The sequence below is a fragment of the Artemia sp. Qi Xiang Cuo genome, chromosome 16 (genome assembly GCF_049724085.1).
Source record: "Artemia sp. Qi Xiang Cuo chromosome 16, ASM4972408v1, whole genome shotgun sequence".
Classification (NCBI taxonomy): Eukaryota; Metazoa; Arthropoda; class Branchiopoda; order Anostraca; family Artemiidae; genus Artemia; species Artemia sp. Qi Xiang Cuo.
The window spans coordinates 45,831,632-45,846,839 of NC_142809.1; the positions used below are offsets into that span (position 1 = coordinate 45,831,632).

At 35.2% G+C, this 15,208-nt stretch overlaps 1 protein-coding gene and 1 long non-coding RNA gene across 4 annotated transcripts in view; one reads left to right on the plus strand and one right to left on the minus strand.

The window, feature by feature from the left end:
• Nucleotides 1-9,511, plus strand: part of LOC148942957 (uncharacterized) — a 58,857-nt gene extending 49,346 nt beyond the window's left edge. For all 3 annotated transcript variants that reach the window (XR_016143107.1, XR_016143106.1, XR_016143108.1), the window contains exon 3: nucleotides 9,329-9,511. This is a non-coding gene — a long non-coding RNA (uncharacterized LOC148942957). The remainder of the gene's footprint in view (nucleotides 1-9,328) is intronic.
• LOC148942958 (cubilin-like) overlaps nucleotides 1-15,208 on the minus strand; it is a 405,682-nt gene that overhangs the window by 27,740 nt on the left and 362,734 nt on the right. The window contains exons 57-58 of the mRNA XM_089102575.1: nucleotides 6,920-7,143; nucleotides 3,708-3,819 (exon numbers count right to left, since the gene is read on the minus strand). Of these exons, the coding sequence (XP_088958701.1) occupies nucleotides 3,708-3,819; nucleotides 6,920-7,143 (336 nt within the window). The remainder of the gene's footprint in view (nucleotides 1-3,707; nucleotides 3,820-6,919; nucleotides 7,144-15,208) is intronic.

The following is a 15,208-nucleotide window of genomic DNA, read 5'->3' on the forward strand; positions in this document are numbered from 1 at the left end:
CTTATCTTAATGACCGATTTAGATATATACGTATTGAGGGTTGAACTTTTGAGATTGGGCTACCTTAAAAATTAACGATTTAAAACCCTCCCCCGAGATTTCTTATAGTTTTTTTGGTACTTGTTAAGAATCCGATAAACACGCGAGAAGTGAAGTTTCGTTAATGTTAATGAAATAAAACAAAATAGGATAAAAATATAATAGTTCAAAAACAAATTTGGGCTATATATTTGTACATTAGGGGGGGGGGGGTAGGGGTAAAGCACAGCATATATTAAATACGTAATACGTATATTAATACGTGTTTCACTTTTTATGAATCAGTATTAAAAAGGGAAGAATCCTTTATTATTTGAGAGTCTAAGTTTATCCGAGTCTTAAAAAAGAACACAAAAATTGAACCATACAGTTTCCTCAACAGCTTTCATCCTAAATTATGAGTTAAAATCAATCCTAGCTCGTAAATCCAGGAAGGAAACCATTTTCTCAGTAATTACTTGAATTTCTTGGGAGAGATCTTTTGCCTAGGTGATGAGGCAAGACTAAATTCAGGTTTTATCTACTTAGGTAGCGCAATAGCGCTGCCTAAGTAAAAAACAACGTTGGCACAATGTACCATTTTTTTTCTTTAGACCAGGGCACTTCGTATTGATGGAATTGTCGTAGAAACTTCGAAAAGGGCTCATTTGATTGGAAATTGGAATGGCTTGTGCCCATTTCAATAATCAAAAGTGATTGGAAGGCAACTAACCCCCCCTCAACGTCTAACATATCCCCAAACACATCCAATCAAAATTTGAGGTAACCATTTTTTTCAACGTAGTTGATTTCCAGATAGAAATTATGTTTTTGAGGGAAACACTCCCCCACAGCCCTCAGGGCAAGGGTTGTAAGTTACGCTCTGGGTGCATATAAGATTTTTATAGAAATAATTGTCCTAGAAACTTCAAAAAAGGCTCATTCGAGTGGAAATTCAAAGGGTTAGTGCCCTTTTTAATAGTCGAAAGTGATTGGAGAATATAAGACTTTCCCCAAACACATTTAATCAAAATTTTGAGATAGACATTATTTCTACGTAGTTGAAAGTTCTGGAAATGAGGTCTTTGAGGATGACAACCCCCCACAGCCCTCAGGGCAAGGGTTGTAAGTTATGCCCTGGGGGCATATAAGGTCTTTATAGAAAGCGCTATCGTAGAAACTTCAAAAAGGCCTCAATCGATTGGAAATTGAAATGGCTAGTACTCTTTTTAATAGTTGAAAGTGATTGGAGGGAAACTAACACCCCTTCCACGCCCACCAATTTCCCAAGTGATTGGAGGGAAACTAACACCCCTTCCACGCCCACCAACTTCCCAAACACATCCATTCGCCTGTTCAACGTAGGTGAAAGGTCCGAAAATTATATCTTTGAGTTGGACACTCCCCCCCAGAGTCTTCAGGGCAAGGATTGTAAGTTATGCCCTCGGGGCATATAAGGTTTTTATTGAAAGTGTTGTCGTAAAAACCTTAAAAGGACTCATTTGATTCGAAATTCAACAAGCTAGGGTCCTTTTAATAGTTGAAAGTAATTGGAAGGCAACTAACCCCCCTCTCACGCACACCATTCCCCCAAACTTTTTTGGGGGACTTCGTATCGAATTATTTTTTCCTCATACCAGGGCACTTCGTATCGAACGAGTAGTCGTAGAAACTTCGAAATGGGCTCATTCGATTGGAAATTGGAATGGCTAGTGCCCTTTTAATAGTTGAAAGTGATTGGAAGGCAACTAACACCCTTTCCACGCCCACCATTTCCGCCAACACATCCAATCAAAATTTTGAGATAGCCATTTTGTTCAGAGTAGTTGATTTCCAGATATAAATTATGTTTTGAGGAGGAAATTCCCCCCACAGCCCTCAAAGCAAGGGTTGTAAGTTATGCCCTGGGGGCATATAAGGGTTTTATAGATAGCGATGTTGTAAAATCCTCAAAAAGGGCTCATTCGATTGGAAACTAGAAGGGCTTGTGCCCTTTTTAATAGTCAAAAGTGATTGGAGAAAACTAACATCCCTGTCACACCCACCATTTCCCCAAACACATCCAATCAAAATTTTGAGATAGCCATTTTGTTCAAGGTAGTTGAAAAGTCCAGAAATTATGTCTTTGAGGAGTACACTCCCTCCACAGCCCTCAGGGCAGGAGTTGTGAGTTTTGCACTGGGGGCATATAAGGTTTTTATAGAAAGCGCTGTCGTAGAAACTTCAAAAAGGGCTCATTCAGTTGTAAATTCAAAAGGCTAGTGCCCTTTTTAATAGTCAAAATTGATTGGAGGGAAACTAACCCCCCTCTACATGGGCGCCCATAAGCTGAATTCCAGGGGGGGGCAAACCTCGTCTAATTGGCACTTTTAATGCTATATAAGATAAATCTCAGAACAAAAATATAAAAATAAGGCAGCATCATTCAGCCAGGGAGGGGTTAGGCGGGAGCCGCCCCCCCAGCCCCCACCCCATATGGGTGTCATGCCCCTCACACTCCCCCTAATTCCCCAAACAAATCCAATCAAAAATTGGCAGATGTATTTTGTTCAACGTAGTTGAAAGTCCTGGAATTTAGGTCTTTGAGGATGACAACCCCCTCACAGCCCTAAAAGCAAGGGTTGTAAGTTATGCCCTGGGGGTATATAAGGTTTTTATAGAAATCTTTGTCGTAGAAACTTCAAAAGGGCTCCTTCGATTGGAAATTGAAAGGGCTTGTGCCCTTTTTATAGTCGGAAATGATTGGAGGGCAACTGACCCCCCCAAATTAAGTTCTGGCCTTGGGAAGGCATACCTTGGGTATATAAGGTTTTTATAGAAATCTTTGTCGTAGAAACTTCAAAAGGGCTCCTTCGATTGGAAATTGAAAGGGCTTGTGCCCTTTTTATAGTCGGAAATGATTGGAGGGCAACTAACCCCCCCAAATTAAGTTCTGGCCTTGGGAAGGCATAGGGGTTGTGAGCCCTACTCATGTTAATTTCTGCTTGTTTTGAGTTTGACTTGGTAATTTATTGTAATTTCTGTTCGTTTTGGGTTTCATTTATCAATCGATGCTGATTTGTGGTAGTTTCTCGCTTGATAGATTATTTGATTTTATATTTGCTCATTTTTGGTCTAATGGAGTTCTTTACTTTTCTGTTAAAAACATATTTTATGGAAACAAATTTTTTAATTGTCCGGAAAAAATTAAAAGTTTTCTTAAGCATTGATAAAAACATCTAAATAAAATTTAGAGTTAATCGATATAGTAGTCAATATAGTAGAAACAAAATGGAAATTGAGGATGATCAATTAATAAATTTTAAAAATAAATCGGTAGAATTTTTCTAAAAAGCGTTTCACTTTTGATAAGAGTTTGAATATCCATTCCGCATTTCTAATTTTTGAATAGCTTGCCTATGAACATTATGATGATTTAAAGCCATGATTATGATGATCTTATGGATTTTAGGTTAATCTAATGTGGAAGGGATTGTTAAAGTATGAAATTTTATGCAGTACATAAAATAGCTTAGTCACTTTGCATAGACAATTACGACCGTAGTGTAAAATTCTTTGAGAGTTTATGGTTAACACTGCTTACGATAAACACAAGGAGAATTACACAATTGTTTAAACGACTGGATCTAACACCCCTGACGAATGATTTTTAAGCTAAGAAATTTTGAGTTATAGAAGTAAATACGTACTGACAGTCTAGATTATGCTCGTATTGTCCGTTTCCATCGATGTCTAGCGACCGAAGTTCAATAGAGTTTGTTGAAGTGACGTTTCTAATTCCGCCACACCCTTGATTTTCTCCTGAAAATTGATAATGATAAATAATATATAGTTCTAAGGAGACCAGAGGGCATATCTAGCGCTTCTGAGAAAAAAGATCTAATGCAATAAAAATAGTCAAGTGAGTTTTATTCACGGACCTTACAATTTTTGTATGTTCGTGTTGCAAGTTTATATGCTATAAGTTAAAATGTGTTTTTAAAAAGTCTAGGGGAGGGGGGGGGGCAATTTTGTTTGTTTTCTATTCTTTTAATTAAATACAAAAAAGGGCTATTTTCAATGAAAATAAAAAATGGCTATTATTGAAATCATTGGAATAGCACTTCTTAAAAAAAAAAAAATCTAACGCGATAGAAAGAGTCAAGTGAGTTATATTGTTTGTTTGTGTCAACATTTATATGCTATGAGTCAAAATGTATTTTTAAAAGTCTAGGGAGGGGGGGGGGGGGCAATTTTTTTTGTTTTAAATATTTTTAATTAAATGCCAAAAAGGGTTATTTTCAATGAAAATAACAAAAAAAGCTCTTTTTGAAATGTACTGGGACAGGGGTAGAAATTTAGGGCGAGGGGAAAAACTAGGGGGACAAATGCTTTCCCTCTAAAGTGGTGTAACTAAATGTATTGTTTGCTGAAGAATAGACATGGGTTGAAGTAACACTAAACAAAATCCTTAAATGTCGATATATAAGTTCCAAAGCTAAGCTTCAATGACCTATTTTCCCTCAGCACATTCGCAAACTGAAGACAGCCATAAATGTATCCTCCAATTTTAGTGTTTTTTTTTTATTCATAAGTGGTTCTATTTTGGTGTGTTATTTTTTTGGGTTGGCCAATAATTTCGAATTTTTAAACAAACCTGAGGTGAAGCTATAGAAAATCCTCGTTATATTTTAAATCTCACAGCTATGATATTATGATTGTCTTTTTAGACAATTTGTTTATCTTTCAAAATGTTGCATTAAGCTTCCAAATAATCAAGATGTGTTGTATATATGTTATTCTGACAAAAGAAGTTCTTAGGCAGTTCACACAGAAAGGGAAAAGCCTGTAGCCCTGGGATATGGACTGTAAGTTATGCAAAAAAGTGTTATGTTTAATTGACAGCTTAAATTTTACATATTCTGTGATTTCATACTTAATTTTCTGGAAACAAAGAGTACTAAATCATGGAACATAGAATCATGGAACATTGATTATTTATTGCCGGCTGCAGTGGTAGCTGCAACCTAGTAAAAGACGAACACGTTCCATAGTAACATTTAAGATAAAGGGCGAAAAGAGAAAAAACTAGAAAAAGAATGTGACGACTAAGGAATATTTGATTTTAAACGTCCTGATCCACTACTGCGTGTTCGGAAAAATTGAAAAAAGGAGAAGGAGAAAAAAGCTTAATAACAATAGAAAAGAGATGAATACGGAAAAGGAAAAGTGCTTTCCCGGGGAAAAATAGAATAAAAGTATGATGAAAAAATATTTGATTCTAAATGTCTTGATGCATTGCTGCGTCTTCGAGAAATCAAAAAAAGGGGAAGGAGAAAAAAAGTTTAACAGCAATAGAAAAGAAATAAATACGGAAAAGGAAAAGTGCTTTCCCAGGGAAAAACTAGAAAAAAGTATGATGACAAAGAATATTTGATTTTAAATGTCTTGATGCATTGCTGCGTATTCGGCGAAATCGAAAAAAGGAGAAGGAGAAAAAAGTTTAACAACAATAGAAAAGAGATGAATACGGAAGAGGAAAAGTGCTTTTCCGGGCAAAAAAATAGAAAAGAAAGTATGATGACAAGAAATATTTGATTCTAAATGTCTTGATGCATTGCTGCGTGTTCGGGAAAATTGAAAAAAGGAGAAGGAGAAAAAAGTTAACAACAATAGAAAAGAGATGAATACGGAAAAAGAAAAGTGCTTTCCCGGGGAAAAACTAGAAAAAAGTATGATGACAAAGAATATTTGATTCTAAATGTCTTGATGCATTGCTGCGTGTTCGGGAAAATCGAAAACATGGGGAAGGAGAAAAAAGCTTAGCAACAATAGAAAAAAGATTTATACGAACAGGGAAAAGTGCTTTATCCGGAAAAAACATCACAGATATAATACATAAGCGCGTAAAAAACATTTATATGCTTAAAACTATTCAGTACTATCAATTATCTAAAATTATACAAATGATAAAAATTATTCGTTCAAATATTGAAAATTCTCGCAAGTAAAAGTATGAAAACAGTGAAGAACGAAAATTAAAGCCCTGCATAAGAACCAGATATATGCATAAGATGCATAAGAACCAGATAAATGCAAATATTAGCCCTAAATACCGGATTAAAATTACTACTGGGTAGGCTATTTCAAATTCTTCAAAACCCATGTCACCTTTAATTCATAACTGAGGCCATATCCAAGAGGTTGAGGGTACCTGGTTTGATCCCCCCCCCCGCAAAACCGCTGTCTGACTCGTAAAGAGGTAACAAAATGAATATAAAAAATTATGATCCGTTTTTTAAATTTTTTTTGCCCCAAAAATCCAGGATACGCCCTTGTTCATGAAAACAGTGCATTCCAGTAATAAAGTTCGTTATGAACTAACACACTGAAAGTATATATTTCTGAGATTGAAGAAAAAACGGTGTCACTTTTGGTGATATATAATTTGCATAAATTCTGTGTATTCCTTCCTTTGCGGTTTCTGGTATCGAACATGGCTTGAAAAACTGCACACACGAAATCTCTCAGTCGACTTTTCCCGAAAAATATCAAATATAAGAAGGTCCTTATATAGGACGACCTTTAATCCTTAGTCTCCTTTCACATAAAATCTTTGGGACTTTACAATTAAATTATATAGGACGCTTATTTTCTTCTAAAATAAGCGTAAAATAAAGAAAAGCCTTTTTAACCCATCTTTGTATTTAATCACTTTGTTATGTCAAGTTTTAAGCTAGCAAAAAAGAGCGCAAATCCTGATTGGGTCTTTTGACATTCTTACATATAAACTCTCTATTTATCTGTGTTAGAGCAATAGCCTGAAAAACAAGAAATTGGACTATTCCAAAAGAATTCGAACAATTAACAAACATGAAAAGTAAAAAGAGAAGCAGCGTAGACAATGAAACACGTTTTATACCGTAGGTGAAGTAAACAGCAGCTTTGAAGCCGCCTTTGTTGAAACTTGAATCAGTGACTAAGTTAACAGACATAGTTGATTCCCGACTCTTAACTCGAGGCAGGGAGTAGTTGAAAGTGCCACAGTATTTTCCGATCAATGATGTATTTGAGTTTGGTCCATCATAGAGTGCAACATAGTCGAAGCGACAAGCTGAATGAGATTCAAGCTGAAACATTTCAAACCTAAAAGATTATAACATGTTAAAAATTTTAAACAAAAGGTTAAACTATGTCTTTTTGCAGGCGTATTTGCAAGAATTAGTTTCAGGGGAAGACCAAATCTTTCAAAAATTTGTTTAATGTTATTTGGAAAAATACAGAAATTACGAGACAAACCATAAAAATCTCAAGACTTATAGTTTTTTTGCCAATTCTCTTTCCTACACAAGTGATTGTTCTTCTTTCATTACTCCTTTATCAATAAATTTATTCAATCCCTTATTCAGGCATTGTTTGGGCTATTGGTAAAAAGTTAATAGAAAACGAAAGTATATCATGCTAAAAGGAATTTGCAGATAAAAGTGTATAATGGAGGATAGAGACTAATGGAAGGAAGAAAAACATAATAGAAAGCAGAGACTAAAAGCAATGCCAGGGGGGTATCAGGAGAGCATTAAAGCTTTTAACAGTAGCTATTTCGAAAATAATTGGGTATTGACTCTTTGGCTCCCTGTAAGTTTCTGCTAATGGTGTCACTGGCAGAAACTTTGAGCATGTTCATCATGTTCATCATGAGCAAGCTACGTATATCATCATTAATGTTCATTAATTATTTGCCGTTAAGTTCAGACTAATACAACATATGACAATAAATTTAGCCCCTAAAGTACTTGTAATGCATAGAAGAGGCTCCACCTTTAGTAATCCAAATTGCTTACAATTTTGCAGTATCCAATATCATGGCACAAAAGTGCACTAATAAATAGTTATTTGCCGCTAATGACGCTTGGGTTTTGGAACCCACACTTAATTCAGGACTTACCAAACTATTAGATTAATTATAGTGGTTGTTTTCTTTTTTAATAAATGTATATCTCATCTCATTAGATGATTCGGTTTTAAAGTGAACAAGTATAGGATTTTGAAATTTATAGGATTTTGATTTATTTTGAAATTAGTGGACAAGTATAATAAGAAAGATTTTGAAATTCTTGATCCCAAATTTATTTGGTTTAATTTAAGAATCAATGGGAACGAGCTACTTTGGATAATATTTATGTATACGAGGTATGGCAGAAAAGTAATGAGACTGGCGATACTGCAAACGATGTGGCAACCTTGGGTTGTTTTTCTTGAGAGAGAACATTTATCAGAACTCTCCCAATGGCTTTATTCAAGTTTCAAATCCGTCCCTTAACAATTTGATTTTTCCGACTGCAATTAGTGAAGTCGTGTTTTTTTGCCGTCACGGGATAGCTCAATAGTAGTCAAAACTCTAAAAAACAGTATTTCGATATTAATTGATATACAAAAATTGACTTTTTATGCTGATTCCGAATATACAAAATTAAAAGGTTCGCGCCTAAGATTTTTCCCATTAAAAGGTGTGAGCCTGAGAAAATTTGCCATATTTTCAAAAAATGGCACTACCGGCAGAACAATGATGCGTATTTACAACACCACTGTAAACCAAAATCTTCTCTATGGTGCTGAGACCTGGCCTGCTGCTGTTTTGGTCCAAAACGCCATAGACGACGCTCTTACCAAGTTTCTCAGACAAATCAAACGGATTAACTGGTATGATTTCGTCTCCAACACCCAACTACTGTCACTTACCAACCAGACACCCAACTTACGTCAGCTTTCTGTGCGAAATCTTCGGTGGTTCAACTATGGAGCCCACATGCCAGCAGATTCACCAGATCGTATTGCCTTTGGTTTTGAACCTTTGACACATGGATCAAAGCTTTCGTGGGGAAGGCCCCATTCTAGACGGAAGGATAGTCTTGGTAACATCCTGTCACTGATTGGTAGCATCCCAGACGAAGCTATTATCCTAGCTCAGGACCGTCCGGACTTCAGGCGACGAGTGGCTTCTCTCTCTATGCTGGACAACCAACAGGAGCAATGAGTCAAGTAAGGGGTGTAAGACCACAAAAGGTCAAGGAGTCCTACAGATTTGGCGTATCAGAGAAGACATAGCGTATAGTAGAGGTTTCAAGCTTCTGTCTGCGAAATGCGGAATTTTGTATTTTTTTTGCCAGAAGAAAGATCGCAAATGTGCGTTTATATGTTCTTTTGTTTGTTTTTTCCAGAGACGAGAATATTAAACCAATGGTCATAGAATATCAGAAGAGGACTAATTCGAACCCAAATCAAAACGCTAGTGTCTTTTTTAAGTAAATAAAATGATTAGCCGTTATTTCAGGAATTTTGAAACGATCGAAATGGTTGTAAAAGAACCTGCTGAAGACCATAACAGTTGAAGACTTCCTGCGCTACTCCGAACAATGGAATAACGTCTCCACCGGTGTATAGCTGCCCGAGGGAACTTCTTTGAGTGGGATAAAAGTGATATTTGAAAGAACTAAAAACTTTGATCAGTAAAAAATCAGTCCCATTACTTTCCGGCAATAAATTTGATTTTAAACTTATGTAGTTTCAATCTACTCGTTTTTCCTTTCGGTTATAATTTTGATAAAACAGTAGTCAATTCTGATATAGAGACGTATAAGAGTCATGTTGCATCAAAAATTTGGTGATTTTCTATGAAAAGCTTAGAAGAATAAATTACACTCCTAAAAGCTTTTCAAAATACTGCATGAGAGGCAGGTTATGTGAGAGGGATAGAAGCTCTATATTTAAGGCTAGAAAAATAAATTTAAACTCCTCAAGGCCTCAGACCCCTCAAAATTGCATGTGAAAGGTATTAAGAGACAGACAAGAGACAAGGGTACTTTTGAGTGATTAATGAAAAAAAAAAATTCCCAAAGCCCATCAAAACCCCCAATATGGTGGCTGTGAGGTGATGAGAGATATAAGAGAGGTATGGTCAGTTTCTAATAAAAGCTGAGAACAATAGAGTAAAACCTCTCAAAAAGGTATACAAGAGGGGATTGCAGTCATATGAGAGGAAAGGTGACTTCCTCGTAAAAGGTAAGAGCAATAAAACAAAACCAGTCCAAGTGGATTTCATTTTGTGAACCTGCTCCACTAAAATAAAGTCAGATATTTTCAGAGCTATACAATGACATCTGCAACAGCTTGGCCAATATTTGGATTTGATTTTAATCTAAGATCATTTTCGCTATGGAATTTTTCTCCATGAACCTTGTGTTGGCATTGTGGGAAGATCTTGTCTTCTTTTTTTGTCATCTTTCCCTCTTTCGAAGATTCAGAGAACCCCGAACAATTCTTTCAATTCCTTCATTAACCGCCAGGCAGGCTCTGTTAAGTAATCTCTTAAACCTATTAATTAAGAAAAAACTTTCCGAAAAATAAGTTTTTCAAAGAAAAGTAAAGGTAAAAATTCAAACTCAAAACGACCAGGAATTACTATTAAAGAATAAATGAAACCCAAAACGCACAGAAATTAAATAAACAATCATAGCAAAAACATACAACAAGTAATAATATAGATGAAAAAAAGATCTTAAAGCAAGTGATGCTTAGATTGAATATTAAAATCAAGCTTAAAACAAAAAAAAAATTTCCTATTGAAGTATAAATGAAACTTAAAACGAACAGAAATTAAATAAACAATCAATGCAAACAAACATACAATAGATATTAATGTAAATTAATAAATAAATCTTAAAACGAATGAAACTTAAATTGAATATGCAAATCAAGCTTGAAATGAACAAAAAACACCACAAACAAGAGTTTGGGTATGACCTCCTTCTGTCAATGTAAAAGTCTAAAACCAACTGCGTCCTTGGCGCTTTACTGAAAACCAATTTTATGACAAATATTTTTTTGTACTTAATTTTAAAAATAAGCATTAAAATTATAGTAACATTTTGAACTGATGAGCTTTTAGCAATTAATATCATTATGCATCAAATATTCAGTTTAATTTATTAGCTCTTTTTAAAGTTGTTAAAGATGAATATAGTTTCACTACAAACAAGTGTTTGGGTACTGCCTCCTTTCCTAACTGTAAATAAAAACCAGAAGCCTACTGCGTCATTGGCGCTTAACTGAAAACGGATTATATTACAAATATTTTCTTTTCCAGTTCTTACAGCATTGAAAATAAAAATAAAATTACAGTGAAATAAATTCTTGAACTAATGGATCTTTCATCAATTGATATCATTATATATCAAATAGATAGATAGATCGTGTATTTCAAAAAGCCCAAGAGCCATATACACACAAAAAATATGAAAATAGAAAAATTACAACAGAGCAAATTACAAACACACATTAACATGAATACATAGCGAAAAATACCTTCTGGTAAAATACCCCCCAAAAAAAAAACTTTAATTCCATATAATTAATAATAATTAATTGTAAAAACATTTCCTTCTTTTCAATCCCTTCTCTATGTACGCACCAATACGAAATATTGTGGTTGGATTACTACTTTGTAAGATATTTGGAAGCAGCAAAACAATCCCATGTAAGTAATTTTCCCTTAAATCAGAGAGCACCGGGCACTTTCTGAGAAAATGGTCCAAATCTTCGTCCTCATCCCTACAAAGAGGACACACATACCGACCATCAGGATGTACTATCCCCCTGTCGAACACCATTTGTCTGCTCTGGATTGGAAGGCAATTCGCCCTAAGCTGAATCCATCGACATAAAATCATAGCCGGTAAATTGAATTTAAAATAAATTTCCTCTCCAAAACTAGGTTTAACCTGATTATAATGATTCAATGTAGCAGAATTTAAAACCAGCCCTTGCCAATACTGAATTTCTTGACCCTCTAAGATAAATCGTACCGGGCTTACTGAATTTGTTGGTAGATCAGGAGAACCAAGACCGTCATTCCATAAGTAAGCCATTCCCACACTTTGTAGTAATGACCTAATTTGGGATGGCCACGACTTTTTCGAATCATAGCTCAACATCTTATAATAAGCAGCACTTACTAGTCTGTCTTCATTGCACCTAATGATCTTCAACCAAAATCTAAGCATCAAAATAGACCTACGTAGTTTTAACGAAAACAGGCCCATATCACCTTTCAGAACCTGTGAATGAGTTGTCTGATGTAATCCAAATAGTCTTTTATAATACTGGAGCTGGAGGGACTCCAACTTCTGTGCCGCTTCTCCGCCCCAAATCTCCGCTCCATACTGGTAAAATTTTTGTATTAAATATTCTTTTGTGAATTTTTAGGTTTTTAATTCCCATTATGGTCGGATTTCTAAAAATTGCAGACATGGCCACTTTACCTCTATTAATTAGTTCATCAACATGACTCTTTAAACTTCCATTTTCCGATAAAACAAATCCTAAATATTTTATTCTTTTACTTACTTTAAGTTCCTCATTATTAAATTTAAATTTATAATTATTATCTCCACTTGTTTTCCTTTTTTTAAAAATAACAACTTCACTCTTTTCAATATTCAGCCTTAGTTTTTTCATCTGCAAATAATCATCTATAAGACTCAAAAGCATCTGCAGATCTTGCGGTGTGCTAGCCACCAAAGCAATATCATCTGCAAATAATAGTAGTGATAGTTTATGGGTCCCTAGACTAACATTCGGAGCCCATCTATTCTCTAGATAATCAACAACATCATTTATAAAAATTTTAAACAATTTAGGAGAAAGAGTGCTGCCTTGTTTTACACCCAGCTTAATATTAAAAAACCTAGAAAACCTGTTACCAACAAACACGATTCCACTCACACAAATATACATACTCACTATCAACCTCACAAACAAATGAGGGAGGCCAATTCTAACCAGGGCATCCTTTAATAGCTCTCTGTCGACACTGTCTAACGCCTTGTGGAGGTCCAGAAATCCCACATAAAGACAAGTTTTTCCTTTTCCGTATTTATCAATGAATGCCTTTAAAATAAATATTGTATCTACCGTCCCGTACCCTGTTCTGAAACCTCCTTGTTGTTCATGTATTATATTATTTTTATATAACCATTTAGAAAGCCTCGTATCAAGTATTTTCTCCATTATCTTACTTAAAGCAGGGACTAGCGCTATTAAACTATAATTCATGTGCAACTTAGGGTTTCCTCTCTTAAAAAGCGGCATAAGCAATGATCTTTTCCACTCATTTGGCCATTGTCCTGAATTTTACACCTTATTACAAATAAAAACAATTATATACATAAAAATTTAAAGAAAATTCTTAAATAACTCTTTTGGTACACCATCAACCCCCGCAGCCGAACCTCCTTTCAAATTCTTGAATACAAACTTGACCTCATCATTACTCACTTCCCCTACTAAATCATAATCATGTTCCTTCATGGGATAAACAACCATCTCTATGGTATGTGTTACCTCTTGTAATTCTGCGCAATCACCTTCCATGCTTTCTAGGTAATCAGGCCATGAGTTAGCGTCTGGAGCCACCTGTGTCTTTCCTTTTTCATTTCCAATATCATTCCTTATATAACCCCAAAATTTCTTAAAATCTTTATTTCTAAAATAATTTGCAATATCCAGTTTCTTCTTAATCTCAAACTCTTTTTTTTTTCCTTTTAATTAACCTTTTGTAATCTCTTCTTTTATCTTTATATTCGGCTAATCTTAAAATTTGATCTTCAGGTTTATAACATTCTTTTAAAATATTCAATAAGTATCCGACCTTTTCTTTCATTAACTTACACTCCAAATCAAAATATCGCTCGTTTTTATTTTCATTTTTATTCAGATTACACGATGCTGCACAACTGCAAATTATTTCATTTAACTCCATAATTATACCATGTATATCTTTTCCATCTTCTTCTAACGCTTTTAACTTATTTGTTATATGCAACTTCATAAGCTCCCTTTTAAATTTTTCAAAATCATTATCATTTAAATCATATCTAATTCTTTTTCCTAAGGCCTCTAATCTAAGCTCCCCATTAGATAAATTTCTAACTCGAGGAACAACATCCTGAAGCTTCCCAGTCTTCAGCTCAAGCTTAATAGCTCTATGATCGGATCCAACTAAATCTAGTACATCATTACCAATCGATTCAGGTACAAATTTCGTATTAATCAGCGCATAATCTACAACACTTGGAGTTGGGCCCGAAAGGCAAGTGAACTCGCCCAGACCCTTATTATTTCCAAACCTTCCATTCGCAATGGTCAGACCATGTTCCCCGCAAAGCGCCAGGAGCTTTCTTCCCCAAACATTTATTTTTCTATTTTCATCCTTATTACTTCGTGGTATTCTACAACAAACTGGGACCAAATCTCCTAAATTTGGGAGTAATAAATCTGGAACCTCAACCTCAACGCCGGTATAAGCATTAAAATCCCCCATCAAAACGCACTCAAAATCACTATAACTTTCTTGCATTAGCGACAATTCATCATCTAAAATTTCCCAAGTATTTTCTCGATTATAAGAACTATTTTGTGGAGGGATATACACAACGCCCAAAATTAATCTCTTCCCACATTTAAAACAAATACGCAGCCAAAGTAAATTTTCAGATCTACTATTAACTCTTTCATAACCATCAATAGCTGATGATTTAATCAAAACCAAAATACCACCATAATGTCTATTATTTTTTGCTGGTTTACGCACAACCTGTTCAACCAAATACCCTGGGAGAGGTGATATAGGAGAATGATCGTTCCATGTTTCAATAAACGAAATCACATCAAACGAAAGTAATTCATCATATAAATAAGCCAACTTATCACGTAGTCCTTGTATGTTCCATGACACTAAACTCAGTATATGGCTCTTAATTTCCTATGCGTCTATGCTTTCTGTCAGTGCAATAATATCACTAGCCATTTCTTGGAGGTCCTCGTTCCTGGCCTCTGTCGAAGAAAAGGCAAAATGGTAATACTCACGACTGTGACTATTAATATCTGTTAGCACTCGCTGACTATTATCAACAAAATTACGGAAAAAACCACTGCGAGGTCTTCTGTTAAGTCCTTTTCTTGGAGAATGGTGTCCTCTGGGTGCCAGGTTAAGAGTGCCTGGTCGATGTAGGTCATTAGGGCTTATAACAGCACTAGCAGGTCTATTAGTTGCCAATACTGCCTGAGAATAAGCTGTTGATGGTATCACTGTCTCGGCATCGCTCTTACTGGCATCACTATCTAGCCCCATCGGGATAACAGCAGGGTAATTTGG